Raw genomic sequence first — 14,620 nt, 5'->3', positions numbered from 1 at the left:
AGTGAGTTCGAGGCCAGCCTGGTCTACAAAGCGAGTCCAGGACAGACAAGGATAACATAGAGAAACCCTGTCTTGAAAAACCAAAACCAACAAACAAACAAAAACAAAATTAAAACACTGAACAAAGCCCAAGTACATTTCTCTTCTTAGTATGAGTGACCTTTATTGAGTGAATTTTTGAACCTACAGGGCACGCAACCAACCAAACTAGAAGCAGCAACCTATGGAGCTCACCTAGCCTCCACTAGTACCTTCAACCTCCTCCACAGTGGAAAGGGTTGTTTTTAAGGAAACAACGGCCTAAGATGCAGATTGTGACCTACTTTACTTGCCAGATAATCTTTTTTTTTTTCTTTTGAGATGAGGTCTCATTATGCAGCCCAGATTGACCTCAAAATCATAATCCTCCTGCCTCAACATTCCTAGTGCAGGGATTATGCCATGTGCAGATGTGTCATCATGAGCGCTTACAAAAAGACCTGCTCAAGAAAATAGCACATCTTCATTAACACAAAATTATTGAACCTGTAACAGAACATTGTTTGTAGTCACATGAAACCCATGATGGCTTCAAATCTTACACTGTAGCAGAGGGGCCCCTCTGTCCTCCCCCCTAAATGCAGACATTACAGGCCATGTGCCAAGAGACCTTAACTAAACACTTGTTCAACTTTCACCTACCATCTTCAAAAGCAAATCTTGACATCTGAAACCTTCCTAGTTTACCCACTTTTCTACACAAGTCAAATGGCCTCTGTAATGACTAATGATGAAGCAAAAGGCATAATAGGAACTGGTCAGCTAATGTATATGTCACAAAGGAGTCTCATCTATTCAGTGTTATCCCTCAAAGAACAACTGATAATCTCAATTAAATTCAAATTGGTACACTTCTCTGATGACAATTAAACTGTGTTTCTTTAAAAATAATTCACATTCCAGGGCTACACAGAGAAACCTTGTCTTAGAGGGGAGGGGAAAAAATAAAATCAAACTAAACTGGCACCCCCTCCTCCCCTGCATCCAGGTTTGTAAGATTTGTACATAACCTTTACTTAATGAGGAAATGGAATGTTCACACTGAGAAATAGTGTAAAATAACTGTTAATGTATAACACAAAATGCCCAGGCTGTGGAAGACAATAAAGACTAAAGGACTCTTCTAGAATAAAGAGAACAAACTATGAGATATGACACGAAGAGCAGGTTTCTCTTTGCCACAAAGGGACTGAGACTATAGTGACTAGCACTGACCAAAGAGCTGGCCCCAAGGCCATAGCTGTGGTAGACAAGGTATCTGCTTTAAGAAGAGGTGTGGGATTGGGGAAGGTTCGGTGATTAAGAGCACTTGCTGCTTTTACAGAGACCCAGGTTTCTGTTCCAAGCAACCCAGTGTGCCTCACGACCATCTTTACTCCAGTTCCAGGAGATCTGTAGCCCTCTTCTGGCCTCCTCAGGCACCAGACACATGCACGCCACACATATATATACACACAGGCAAACACCCCCATACATAAAATTGAAATAAGAATCACAAGAATGAATTTGAAATTTTCAATAAGTAATTTGAAAGAAATTATTCCAAAAACCCAACTTACTTTCTTTCAACTACATTTACTCTGTGTGTGTGTGAGAGAGAGAGAGAGGGGAGGGGGAGGGAGAGAGGGAGGGAGGGAGTAAGTCACCAGATAGCCATTAGGAGTTGGTATTCCCTTCCCTTGTGGGCTCTAAGACTGGAACTCAAGTCATGAGGCTTGGCAGCCTTGGGCTCCATCAGTCATCCTTGATGCCCTCAGAAAGTATTAACTTTGAAAGCAACTTCCTTCATAATGGAAGGGAATTGAGAACTGCTATACAGCTGACATGGGAGAACTGGCTATATGATTCACCCACTTATACACCAATATGTTCTTTTCACATCTGTCCTTCCTGGCTTTATAATTAGCAGTGACATCACAGGTGTTTATCCCACAGCAGGCCCGTGAGTAGTGTGGCCAGCCTATTATTGGGCTTCATGTAAAACTCAGGTAATTATAACTTGACAAGCATCCCAAGCTCAGGGCTCCCTGTAACATCTAACATCTAACATCAAGGAATCTGAATCGTATCAAGCTTTTTTGTTATTGTTTGTTTGTTTTTCAAGACAGAGTTTCTTTGAGTAACAGCCCTGGCTGTCCTGGAACTCACTCTGTAGACCAGGCTGGCCTCAAACTCAAGAGAGATCTGCCTGCCTGTGCCTCCTGAGTGCTGGGATTAAAGGTGTGCATCACCACCACCTGGCCCATATCAAACTTTTTTAATTCAACTACTGTCAAATACGCCTCTGAATCCTTTAGATATGGACTAAAATAACTTCAAAATTATGCTCTTTTAACTGGAACACAGTAAGCAGTAAGTATTTGCAATAATATATTATTATTTCTGTGAAAGGAATAGAGCAGTAACAGACATTGAGGCACAACACTGCATTAGGTACCTGTTGTTACCCAAACAGTAGAGCAGCAACCAAAACAAAAATACATCATTTTAACTAATTGCTGGCATTATAGGGTTGTTACTTTGTTTAAATGTTTCTTGAAACAGTCTGTGTTAGGCTGGCCTCCTGAGCTCAAACAATCCTCCTGCCTCAGTTGCTCAAGTAGGTGGCACCACAGTCACACGGTGGACCTGGATAGCAATGTTATTTATCTGGTTTATAAAAGTAAAGGGAGAAACAAGATTTTAAAATAATTTAAGTATCTATCACTTCTTGCTATATATCTTTTGCTTTTTACTTTAAAAATCACTGTTTATCATTATGGCTCTATCCACTACTAAATTTATTTCACAAGTACCTGGGGGGGGGGGGGGAATGACTCATAACATCTGTCAAGAAATGAAAGCTATATTTTACCTAGTGTAACAAACAAGAGAGGTGAAATAGCTAGTTTCTTTACTTACCTGTCAGACCCATTCCAACAACATTCAAATTTGTCAAATATGCAGTCATTTTCATACAGTGAGCAAAGTTTGCTTCTGAGGTATTCATGTACCTGTGGAGAAAAGACATACTAAGTTTACTTCATTCTCCTCTCAGACAAAAAATCTATACTTAAAGAGTGTGTACACAGAATCACACACCCGTCTAATCGTGTCTCTCTTAATCCTTACAAACTCTTAGCCAGGCACTTTCCTGTGACACAACTAAAGAAAACCACCGTTCTGAGCATTGCAATGTATTCTGATAAGCCTAAGTAAAACATCTATGATTATTCAAGTAAGAGTGGACATCCCTCCCCACAGTGGTGTGGTCTTTCGGAAGACGTGTGCCACTGGACCTTTAAGGTTTCAAAGGCCCATGCCAGGCCCTGTCTCTCTGCCTCCTGCTTGTGAATCTAATATAACTCTGAGCTACTACTGCTCCAGCACCGTGCCAGCCTACTGCCACATTCCCCACCGTGAAGAACAGGCTGGCCCAGAACTCACAGAGACCCACCTGCCTCTACCTCCTGAGTGCTAATATTAAAGGCACCAACCACCCTGCTTAACTGCCTTCTTTTATAAGTTGCTTTGGTCATGGTGTCTCTTCACATCAATAGAACAGTAACCGAGACAACATCTAAGTCAGGAGGTATTTGATGAGTCCAGGACAGCTATGGCTACACAGAGAAACCGTCTCAGAAAAACCAAAACCATAAAACAAACACACACACACACACACACACACACACACACACACACACACACACCAAAAAAACAGCAGAATTTCATTTTTACTTCTTAACACTCAGTCCACTACTACTGGTAAGAATGCTGCCTCCTTCCCTTTAAGTACCATTTTCTGAGCACAAACTTAACTTTGGCCTATTATTTTCAATTAAATATATAGTACAGCAAGGCTTAGGCTTAGTGATAAACTGGCTTCTCTTGGATATCTATCTCGGTCTCTTCTCTTTCATTTACCCACATCACTCAGTAAAACTTCAGCTAGTGAGATGGCTGGTGGGTAATGCTTTGCCATGAAGCCCAATGACCCAAGTTTGATTACCAAGATACAAACAATAGAAAAGAGTACAAAATCCTGTAGGTTATTTTCAGACTCTCACGTGTGTACTATGCATACACATACCACACTCACATACATACACAAAGAAATACCATAAAGCATCTGAGTGTCGCTTTATGTTATTATTTATTCAATATAAAAAGCCAAAAATGATGTGTGTGTGTTTTTTTTAATTCTACTTTTACTAGTATTTCACAAAAGGGAAATTTTGGGGAAAAAAGTTCAATAAACATGAAAGCAACTACATGTGCTATTTATTTGAAGGGCACTCAGGAAGTGTGGCACATTTCCAGTGATGGCACTAACTACGAAGACATTCCCCCATGTTTGTTGAGATTGGAGGAAAAAGAATTGTTAATGAAGAAATGACAGCCACCAGCAGGTACCTTCTATTTTATTTATGTTGCCCAGGTTTGTCTCAAATCAGGGGCTCTAACAAGCTTCCTGCTTCACGTTCCAGAGTTCTGAAATTACACGTGCCCATCAGCACACTCAGACCTAAGCTTACTGTAAATATTCACTTTACTTGATGTACATTGCAAGTGATTCCAGCCATGTCTATGTGACATCAAGTAAAAACTTCTAACATTCAGGAATTGCAACTAAAGTTGGGTTAGGATAGAACTGGTGGGAAGAAAAACAAAGAAACATAAGAAATAGCTTCAATCTACAGAAGCCAACAAGATGCATATACAAATGCAATAGCTCTGTCATGATGTGACCCCATTCTCAATTATTAATCTGATTCTACAGGCAGAAGACCAGCAACATGTAAGTAAGGAAGGCCCTAACGCTCAGCATTTCAAAATGGTGCAGCTTTCCCAGAACCAAAGAAAACCCTGAAGTTAGTCTCACTGCCATGCATGGGGGAAGACAGAAAGAAGATGTAGCTCTCTCTCCTGGCTGTTGCCAACACTTTGCAAACAAAGCACTATTCCTCTGATTTTGTTTTCAATGTAACAGATTTGAGGTTTGGAAAGTTAGACTCGAGAGATGTTTGTGTGTGTGTGTGTGTGTCTAATTTTCTGTATGCACCATGGATTTCCTCAGTCTGCTCCAGAGCTGTCTGACTGCTTTCTGCACCCTGATCTACAAGCTCTGCTGGCCTGGCCTATGCTGCATTGTACACCTCAGTCTCACCTGGCTCTGATATCATAGTTATGGGCCAAAGATAGAAGCTAATTGACAGAGAGCAAATCCTGAACTTCCATTCTGCATTGGAGGCCAACTCCTAAAGCCATCTGCCAAGACTTCAGGCCTTTTAAACTTGAGACAATAATCAGCCAAAAGGGAGATGAGTATGTCAACGTAGGCCCTGTTCACTATTACTCCACAGTGTGCCTGGAGTGTGCCCTCTACTAAGTGTTCTCCCCTGCTCCGGCCCACATTTCTCACTGCCATGTACAAAGCAGTACTCCAAGTTGAGTAACAAAATAAAGTTTACGTGCAGTCCTGAGCAGACGACAGACACTATACACAAACAACAGTAACATACCCATGGCTCTCTGAGAAGAGCTAATGGTGAACTGTGCATCATCAATCCAAAAACCCTGCAAGAAGCACTTGGATACACTTTCCACAGGTACATATTCTTCATAAGAAACAAACTGCAAATACCTGGTACGTCTCCACTGGCCTGTTTTCCATATTCAAGTCCCAAATTTTGACTGACAAATAGTCTCTAGTCATCATATAGCGACCACTATGGCTGAATTTTACATCAGAAATAGAGGAGATGATTTCAGAAAAAAATGACCTGTTGCTGGGATCCTCAGGTTCTTCAAACACTGAAAACAAAGGCATAAAGTTTCATATGTGGGCTTGGATAGTAAGTCATTTTCTAAAATAACCATTCAAGAGAGGTAAAAAAAAAAAAATCATAGACTAATCAAGAAAAATAAGACATTTTGCCAGCTCTGGGGACATATTTCCTCACTACAAAGTGCAGACCTCTGCTAATAAGGCAGAGGTCTGATTCTGCACAGGAGGACTCACATGTGACCTTTTACTTCGGGGCACAACCTACCTCATGTCTCTAAACTGTCACTCTGGAAACCACTACCTGCCCCACCCACCCACATTTCTAGGACTGTGTTAACCAACACATAGCTGTGTTCTTTACTATAACCAAAGCCATGTGCAGCATGAAACAGGTGTTGGATCCCCTGGAACTGGAGCCACAGACAGCTGTGAGCACCCATGTTCTTCTTAGCTGCTGAGCCCTCCCTCCAACCTCACCGTATTAAAACCAATGTTTCCCCAACATTTTATAATGATAAAAACCCTTTCCTAGGTGACGGGGAGCATTCCTAGTAGGTTTAAAAGGTTAAGGAATGAGGACTATCTCAACCTCACCTCTATCCCCAATAGACACTCCGCACTATGTGCATCCTGCAGAATACCAGACAGGCCTGGGCTGAGTCTGAACAGAAGACCATTTTAAAGGAAGGGCAGAAACAGACTTACACTTAGAATGTCTGTCACAGAGTGCAGAGGCCCTCATGTCACATAACCGAATAGTTCCTTTACTGCTGCTGTACACAAATGTGTTACAGCTGTTGGGATGAAATTCTGCTGCCGTAATCACCTCTGTGAGCTCTTCCATATTGGCAGGCTTGATATCCACAATATCTAGATATTTCATTAAGGAATCTCCACTTGGAAAAGGACAAATAACTAAGATAAAGTTTCTTTTCAATAATACTCAATAACCTTTATGTGAGTGACCCCAGAAATGTTGAAATGTGTGGGTTTCCCCCCCTTCTTTTTTACTGAGACTTCCTACCACATACAGCAGGCAAGCCAGGCACTGCTTTCTTCCAACCTCAGCCTGCTGAGCGACAGCACTGTGAGACAGCACTATCACACAGGGGCACTAGTAAATCATTGAATCAGTTTCATGTTCTAGCTTTAATGAGAGTGTTTTTATAATTAAACTCTTAAATACTCTACGAATATAGCAAAGCACTCAATTTTAATTTTCATAGGCACAAAAGACATTTTCTAGAACTCCATAAATTCTACTTTAGGATCAGCTCATATGACGCTTATTTTCTTATTAAATTTACTTTTTCCCAGTTTTAATCATTCAAAAAAGAAGAGGTGGGAAGATACCACACAGACAGGAAAACACTATAAAGGACTCAAATACATGATGGAGAAGATAAATCTAATATGGATGGGCACAATATGATTTCTTTACCAAATACCAACTAAACAAATCAAGTGGATACTAAAACTCCTGTCTGTAATTTCCAAGTGCCAGAGATTAATCCGCAAATCATCCGCTGATAAGTAGGTTTCATAATCGCTATTGATAGAAATTGAGTTGATGTGGTAGGTGTGGGCATTGGCAAATATCCTCCGTGGACTCGCCTCCACCATTAGATCCATGGGCCTGAACACTGGCACCTGTCAATGAATATGAAAATCCAGATTTTACAAAAGTGAAATTCCTGCCTCTGCCTCTCTGAGTGCTGGGATTAAAGGCGTGTGCCACCATATCCAGTTCTGGAAAGCCAGTTTCTTATTCTTAGTATCATCTGTACAAACTTTAAGAGTCTGCCATTTCCACTTCACAAAGCTCACTTTGTAATGACTAAGATTCCAAATCTAAAAGCCAAAACCTGGGGCTGGAGAGATGGCTCAGAGGTTAAGAGCACTGACTGCTCCTCCAGAGGTCCTGAGTTTAATTCCCAGCATCCACATGGTGGCTCACAACCATCTATAATGTGATCTGATGCTTTCTTCTGGTTTGCAGGTGTACATGCAGCCAGAGCACTGTATGCATAATAAATAAATATTTTTTAAAAATAAAAAATAAAAACCAAAACCAGTGAATAGCATAGTATAAAATACAGTCTATGTGTGTCCCAGCTCTGCCTCTGGCAACAATGAGACCTCTATGGAATTGTTTCTGTTTCAATGGAAGAGATGCAATGTCTCAAAAAGAACTGTTCACCAGTGGAACTGGGAACAGAGGCCATATGGCATCTGCTTGGGGCCAGCAGATATATAAATCCTGTATAGAATACAGTATACAAATACTGACAATTTTTAAAAAGATTTATTCATTTGTTTGTTTGTTATTGTGTATTCCAGTAGAGGGCATCAGATCACATGACAGATGGTTGTGAACCACCATGTGGCTACTGGAAATTGAACTCAGGGTCTCTGGAAGAACATTTAGTGTTCTTAACCTCTGAGCCATCTCTCCAGCTCTGAGGCATTTCCTCCCTTTCTCTTTACAGTCTTGGCTGTCATAGAAAACATACTATGAAGATGAAGCTGGCCTCAAACTTACAGAGACCCACTTGCCCCAGCCCAATGTTCTAGGATTGGGAGTAATTTTTATTAAGTACTTACCCGTAGTGTAGTAACTGTAGTAGGATCTCTATACCTTCCATCTTCCTCTTTCAAGTTATAACCTTCTGGTCTTTTATCTCTTTCACTAATTTTCCATAATTTTATTGTTTTATCTGGGGAAAGATTGAAGAAAAGTCTTCAGAAAATGGCAGGAAAAAATAATTATAATAGAAAAGCCATTTAAAATACGCCATTGAGTACTTCATTAGACACCCCCCACCCCCCCTCCCTCCTCCGCCAAGGCAGGGTTTCTCTGTGTAGCCCTGGCTGTCCAGGAACTAGCTATGTAGCTCAGGCCTCCAATGCAGAGATACACTTGCCATTGCCTCCCAAGCACTGGGATTAAAATCCTGAGCCACCACTCTCCAGCTCTTTTTTTTTAGACAAAGTGTCAGTGAGTAGCCTTGGCCAAGCAAAACTTGCTACATACACCAGCCTAGCTTCAAACTCAAAGGAAGATCTGCTGCCTCCTGTCTCCCAAGTGCTGGGCTTAAAGGCTTTTTTCTTTTTCTTTTTTTTGAGACTGGGTTTTACTCTGTAAACCAGGGTTTCCTAGAAATCCTGTAGCTCTAATGCTGAAATTAAGAGTCCCACCCCCAGCACAAGCTACTCTTAAACAAAAACAACAAAAAAGCATGTGCCTTTTCATCAAGTCTAAGTCGGGTCTCTAACTCTCCATGTGTGTAAACCCATATCTATGTGCACAAACATGTGTGTGCACACTTGACCAGTATTCAATATTAAAGGAAGAAGATATGCAATAGAATCTGCACTGCCTATTACTGAGCTTGAGAGGCAAGGCCCAGCTCTTCAGATTCTGCCCTAGCATTTCTTATGAAAGAAATAGCACAGCATAGCATAGCATAGCATGATTCTTTTGAATTTGCCTTTTCTCCTCTTGGATCAGGGATTTCCTAAATAAAAAGGGCCTGAAAAACATTAAAAGCAAATCCTTGCTGTGCATCGTGGTGCACGCCTTTAATCCCAGCACTCAGGAGGCAGAGGCAGGCAGATCGCTATGAGTTGGAGGCCAGCCTGATCTACAAAGTCCAAGACAGCCAAGGCTACACAGAGAAACCCTGTCTTGAAAAAAACAAAAAACAAAACAACAGCAACAAAGAGCAAGCCCTCAACTCCTTCTTGACAAAAACAAAAAACAAAACAAAACAAAAAACACTGTGTGTGTGTGTATCTTACCCAGACTTTCTAATGTCAACATCTTATGACAATGGCACACTTGCCAAACCATATGTAACACTAGCAAAACTCAACTGTCCCTGAGATGTGAATGTTTCCCACTAAGATTCTTTTGTAACCTGTTATCAGGCTTGTGGTTATTGGAATAATCATGGCCCCCATAGGCTCATATATTTGAATACCAGAGAGTGGCACTATTTGTGTAGCCTTGTTAAAAGAAATATGTCACTGGAAGAGTTCCTTGGTCTTGGTGTCTCTTCACAGCAATAGAACAGTGACAAGGCCCTTAAATAATCAAACACTATTCAGTATTTTAAAATGTGTGCAGCCAGTGTGTTTAAAGACCACACAGATTTATAGAGCCCTGGCCCAGCCATGGTAACTCCTTGTAGCAGCCTCACCCCTAAATAGCCTCCAAGTACTTAGTGCCTAAATTAAGGCTCATCAGAGTTGGGCATGGTGACTCACACCATCTCAAAAACAAATAAAGAACTGTTTATTTGCTAACACAAAGTTGTCTATGGAAGCTGCGCTGGCCATACACAAACTAATGGTCTGCAATGAGAAGAACGGAAGTGGGACTTGAGCACACATTGGGCTCCCCTTTACTGCTGTCTCCACTCAAACTCTCAAAAACCTGTACTTGAACATCCCTTTAGAAAAAGTACAACTATGAGCTGGAGAGATGGCTGAGTGGTTAAGAGCACTGTCTGTTCTTCCAGAGGTCCTGAGTTCAATTCCCAGCAACCACATGGTGGCTCACAACCATCTATAATGTGATTTAATGTCCTCTTCTGGCCTGCAGGTGTACATTCAGATAGAGCATATTAAAAAAAAAAAAATTTTTTTTTTGTTTAGAAAAAGAAAAAGTGTAACACTATGAAATGAACTGCCATGAAGTAGACCTTGTACTCAAACTTGCAATCCTAACCTGGGGAAGCTAACACAGGAGGATCCCAAGTTCAGGTGCACCTGAGCTAGAAGCAAGTTCAAGACCAGTATATACAACGTATCCAGAATCTATGTCCAAAAAGAAGAGGAAAGAAAGAAGGGAAACTGGGCGTGATGATTCATGCCTTTAATCCTAATACCCAGGAAACAGAGGGAGGCAGATCTCTGCAAATTCCAAATAAGCCTGGGCTACGTGATAAGCCCTGTCTGAAAAGTAGGACCCACCCTTGGAGACAGAATTAATGGTGGAGTTCTTGCCTCGGTTAAAATGTGTAAGGCCCCAGGTTCAATCCTTTGTATTGAAAAACAAACACTCCAAGACAGGAACTCTACAATGTATAACACACACACTAGGTATATTTGTTTCTAAAAGTTAAGAAAAAAAAAAGTATAATCATGTATTGCCTGATTTGGGGAGGGGGGGGGGAGTCTGAATGCTACTTGAAGTACCTCAGTTTACAAGAAAAATTTAACTAAGAGAAAAATAGGTCCCCAAAGAGGCATGGATCAGGAGTGGCAATACATTATGGACTGCATTCCCATAAGTTCAATGCAGTAGACTCCAGGGCATAGTGGGGATCAAGGACTGTGTTACCCTAAGTGGTCATGAGTCTACACTCTGCAAATAGAAAGGTGTAAGTGCTAAGCGTTGCTTCTATTAATAGTTAGATGAGAAAATGTGACATTGCTGCTAACATGTGTCAGCCTCAAAAAAGTTTTAATCTAAGTTTTTATAGGCCATGCCACCCAGAGCTCCAAATACCAACCCTATCTCTTTAATCTCAAAGTCTTGATGATGCAATATTTTTAAAAACATTTATTTATTTATTTATTTATTTATTTATTTATTTATTTATTACTATGTATATGTGTGCACCTGCATGCCAGAAGAGGCCATCATATCACATTATAGGCGGTTGGGAGCCACCATGTGGTTGCTGGGAATTGAACTCAGGACCTCTGGAAGAGCACACAGTGCTCTTAACCTCTGAGCCATCTCTCCAGCCCCCAATAAGTCATATTTTATAGGGGGAAAATCATTTAACTGTTTTTTTCCGTGTGCATTGGTGTTTTGCCTGCACATATGTCTGTGTGAGGGTGTCAGATCCCCTGGAATTGGAGATAGAGATGGTTGTGAGCTGCCTGTTGGGTGCTGGAAACAACGTGGGTCCCCTAGAAGAATAGTCAGTGTTCTTAACCGCTGAGCCATTTCTCCAGCCCCAATCAAGGCTATCCTTGAACTCACAGTAATCCGCCTGCCTCTGCCTCCCAAGTGCTGGGATTAAAGGTGTGCACCACCACGTCCGGCCAATCATTCAACTCTTAATCTGTCACACAAGTCTTCAAATTTTGGCCCACATCTCACACAGCTCTAATAACCCCCATTAACAACTTTCCTTATATAGGTACAGTTAATATGGGAAGTATCTTCTTCCAGCCATGTGGCTTGTAGAACAGAAAGTGATAAAAGCTAATAGAAATCATGGAAGAAGGGTGCTCTCCTAGAGATCAACTTGGCACAAAAATCATCCCCTGCAGAGTTTGGAAAGGAAATGAACATCTTCTGAGCACTGGTTCTGCATGCCAAGGCACCATGTTAACATACATTCCCAAGAGTACTGTATACAGACACTGCTATTTTTATGTAAACCAGTAAGGAATATTCAATACTATTCAGCATCAGCCACAGGAGGCAGGAATACAAACCAGCCTAAATAAAAATTGGTACCCAAGAATCTGAAACCTGCACATAAACAATGAAAGAAGCAAAAGCAGTACACTGTACACTCTAAGGAAAGGGCTGTGTCTTCTACAGGGCATGTGCTCATCTTGGTACCTGAAAACAGAAGATACACACTTACCGTTGGTAGACAATAAAAACTGGGCAGCATTTTTCTGGGGTAACCACCTAATTTTGTTGATCTTCTCCTCTATTTCTAAGCTTTTCAAGTAGTCAAATTCTGGCTCATGGCTCTGGAAGGTGCTGTAAACATTGTATTCTCCTCTGCTATGAGACTGGATTTTGTTCTACAACAGAAAAAAAAAATATTTGGACTATGTTGAGAAATATATCAAACCACAATCAACTTAACAGACTTTGAAAATTGTAGGTAAGCCCACTAGGCAGCTCTACCTTACACACTACTACACTGTTTTCTGTAATTAAAAGTCCTTCAAGGAGTAAGAAAGCTTTACAAAGAATAAGAAGGAAACATTTCGTAAACAAGCGTCATTCAATTGGGAAACAGTGGACCAAGTACAGACTGATTTGATTAACTTGCATATTAAGTAGCATGGTCGCACTGCTAGAGAAGAACTCTGTACACCCACAATAACAGATACAAACCATCTAAAATGTAAAACTTAGGGAGACACTGCTCAGAAACCCATTTTGTCTGATGTTATCTAATAGGATGGTTGGTCTTCCTTGTCCTTTCTGAAGCTCCCTTTCTATATTTTACTACTGAAAAACTCTTAAGAACAGGGCTCTTATAAATCCAAGAACCAATGTGACCCCTACTACCAATAACTTTGCTAGCAATTAAGTATGTGTCAGCATCCTGGCAATGCCTGCCTGAACCTCTGCTACACGGCTTCCTCTCCTGAGCCCTGATCACAGAACAGTGGTGCTTCCCTGGTTCACTCAGTGCCGTCTGCTGTTTAATTGAAGGGAGTAGAACTGAACACTACTTGTGAAACACTTCAGTGTACTGGTATAGCCTAGCAAAAGGGAGAACTATAATTACACTTACAATTTCATCTTGTGACCTATCACACAATTAGAACACTTTCATGGAAAAAATGTAAATTTAATTCAAAAGACAACCTTTGGAAAAATAGTTTAAATAAAAATACAATGGTATGAGTAGGCAATTATTTTTAATGAAAACCAAATTATCAACTGAAATGTTTACAGTTAGCAAAATAGCCTGTTCCTAACCCACATTAGAAGAATAGTTACATTACACTGGAAAATAAATGCTTTTTTAAAAAAAGATTTATTTTTTAAATATATTTTGTATTCTGCTCCCATGTGTGCCTGCACATCAGAAGAGGGCACCAGATTGCACTATAGATGGTTGTGAGCCACCATGTGGTTTCTGGGATTTGAACTCAGGACCTTTGGAAGAACAGACAGTGCTCTTAACCTCTGAGCCATCTCTCCAGCCCCTGGTTTGTTTTTTCTAATGGCATAATCTAGACTATTCAGCCAGTTATTCTTGCACACATCAATTATTAGTGGGTGGGTTGGCCAAACTACCAAGAATATACCCACCCTGGGAGCGTGCTGGTGTGCAAGTCAATCTCAGTTTTGTACTCCTGCTATACTCATATGGCAAATTCCGTTGTTTTGGGGGTTTTTTCCTGTATACTCAAATATCACATGCTGTCACTCTCCCACCTAAATTTACCCAACCATCCTCATATGAAATAATAAATAGAACTACAATTGATTTATTATTGTGAATACTGTCGTAGCTTTTTAAAAACTCATATTTAGACAAGGAACAACAGTATACAGTACTATGAATACCTAAGGCTTAAAGGGGAGAGTAACAAAATCCCTTGTGTCAGAAGAGAAGCTTTAAGTACCCAGTGTACAGAATGAGGAGAAGCAAGCTACCCACTATATTTAACAAACACCACAAACCTATAAAAACAAACACTTCAGAAACAAAGCCAGCATACCATTCTAAAGATTCCTCAAAAATCACACAAGGCCCACACATGATCAATTTCAATCTATTTACAAAAAGCTCCCAAGACAAAACCAAGGAGCAGTTGGCAGCTTCAGTCTAAAAGAAACACCTTTTCCCCAAGGGAAAACATTTTACCAGAGAAAAGTGTATCTTAAGGTTCAAAGGAGCCACTGCAGAAGAGCAGTGAAGAAGAACCTCATTCCTGACAAAAAGACAGCTCAGACTGTAAAGTGAACCTGCAGCCAGCTCTAGGCTTTCCCTCCAACAGAAGAACCTGCATAGAGCTTAAGTGACCATCACAGCACTGTTCTCTACTGGATCCAGGACAGTGAACAAGTATGAAAAAAGAAATTGTCTTGTA

At 40.7% G+C, this 14,620-nt stretch overlaps 1 protein-coding gene across 1 annotated transcript in view; it reads right to left on the bottom strand.

Moving 5' to 3' along the window:
- Positions 1-14,620, bottom strand: part of PPP2R2A (protein phosphatase 2 regulatory subunit Balpha) — a 58,671-nt gene that overhangs the window by 2,947 nt on the left and 41,104 nt on the right. The window contains exons 4-9 of the mRNA XM_084767169.1: positions 12,421-12,586; positions 8,411-8,523; positions 7,279-7,456; positions 6,512-6,676; positions 5,663-5,832; positions 2,941-3,032 (exon numbers count right to left, since the gene is read on the bottom strand). Coding sequence (XP_084623295.1) covers positions 2,941-3,032; positions 5,663-5,832; positions 6,512-6,676; positions 7,279-7,456; positions 8,411-8,523; positions 12,421-12,586 — 884 coding nt within the window. The remainder of the gene's footprint in view (positions 1-2,940; positions 3,033-5,662; positions 5,833-6,511; positions 6,677-7,278; positions 7,457-8,410; positions 8,524-12,420; positions 12,587-14,620) is intronic.

This window comes from Acomys minous (assembly GCF_964271855.1).
Source record: "Acomys minous genome assembly, chromosome: 18".
Lineage (NCBI taxonomy): Eukaryota > Metazoa > Chordata > Mammalia > Rodentia > Muridae > Acomys > Acomys minous.
Note: the sequence above shows the minus strand (reverse complement) of the source record. Positions and strands in the feature narration are given on the sequence as shown.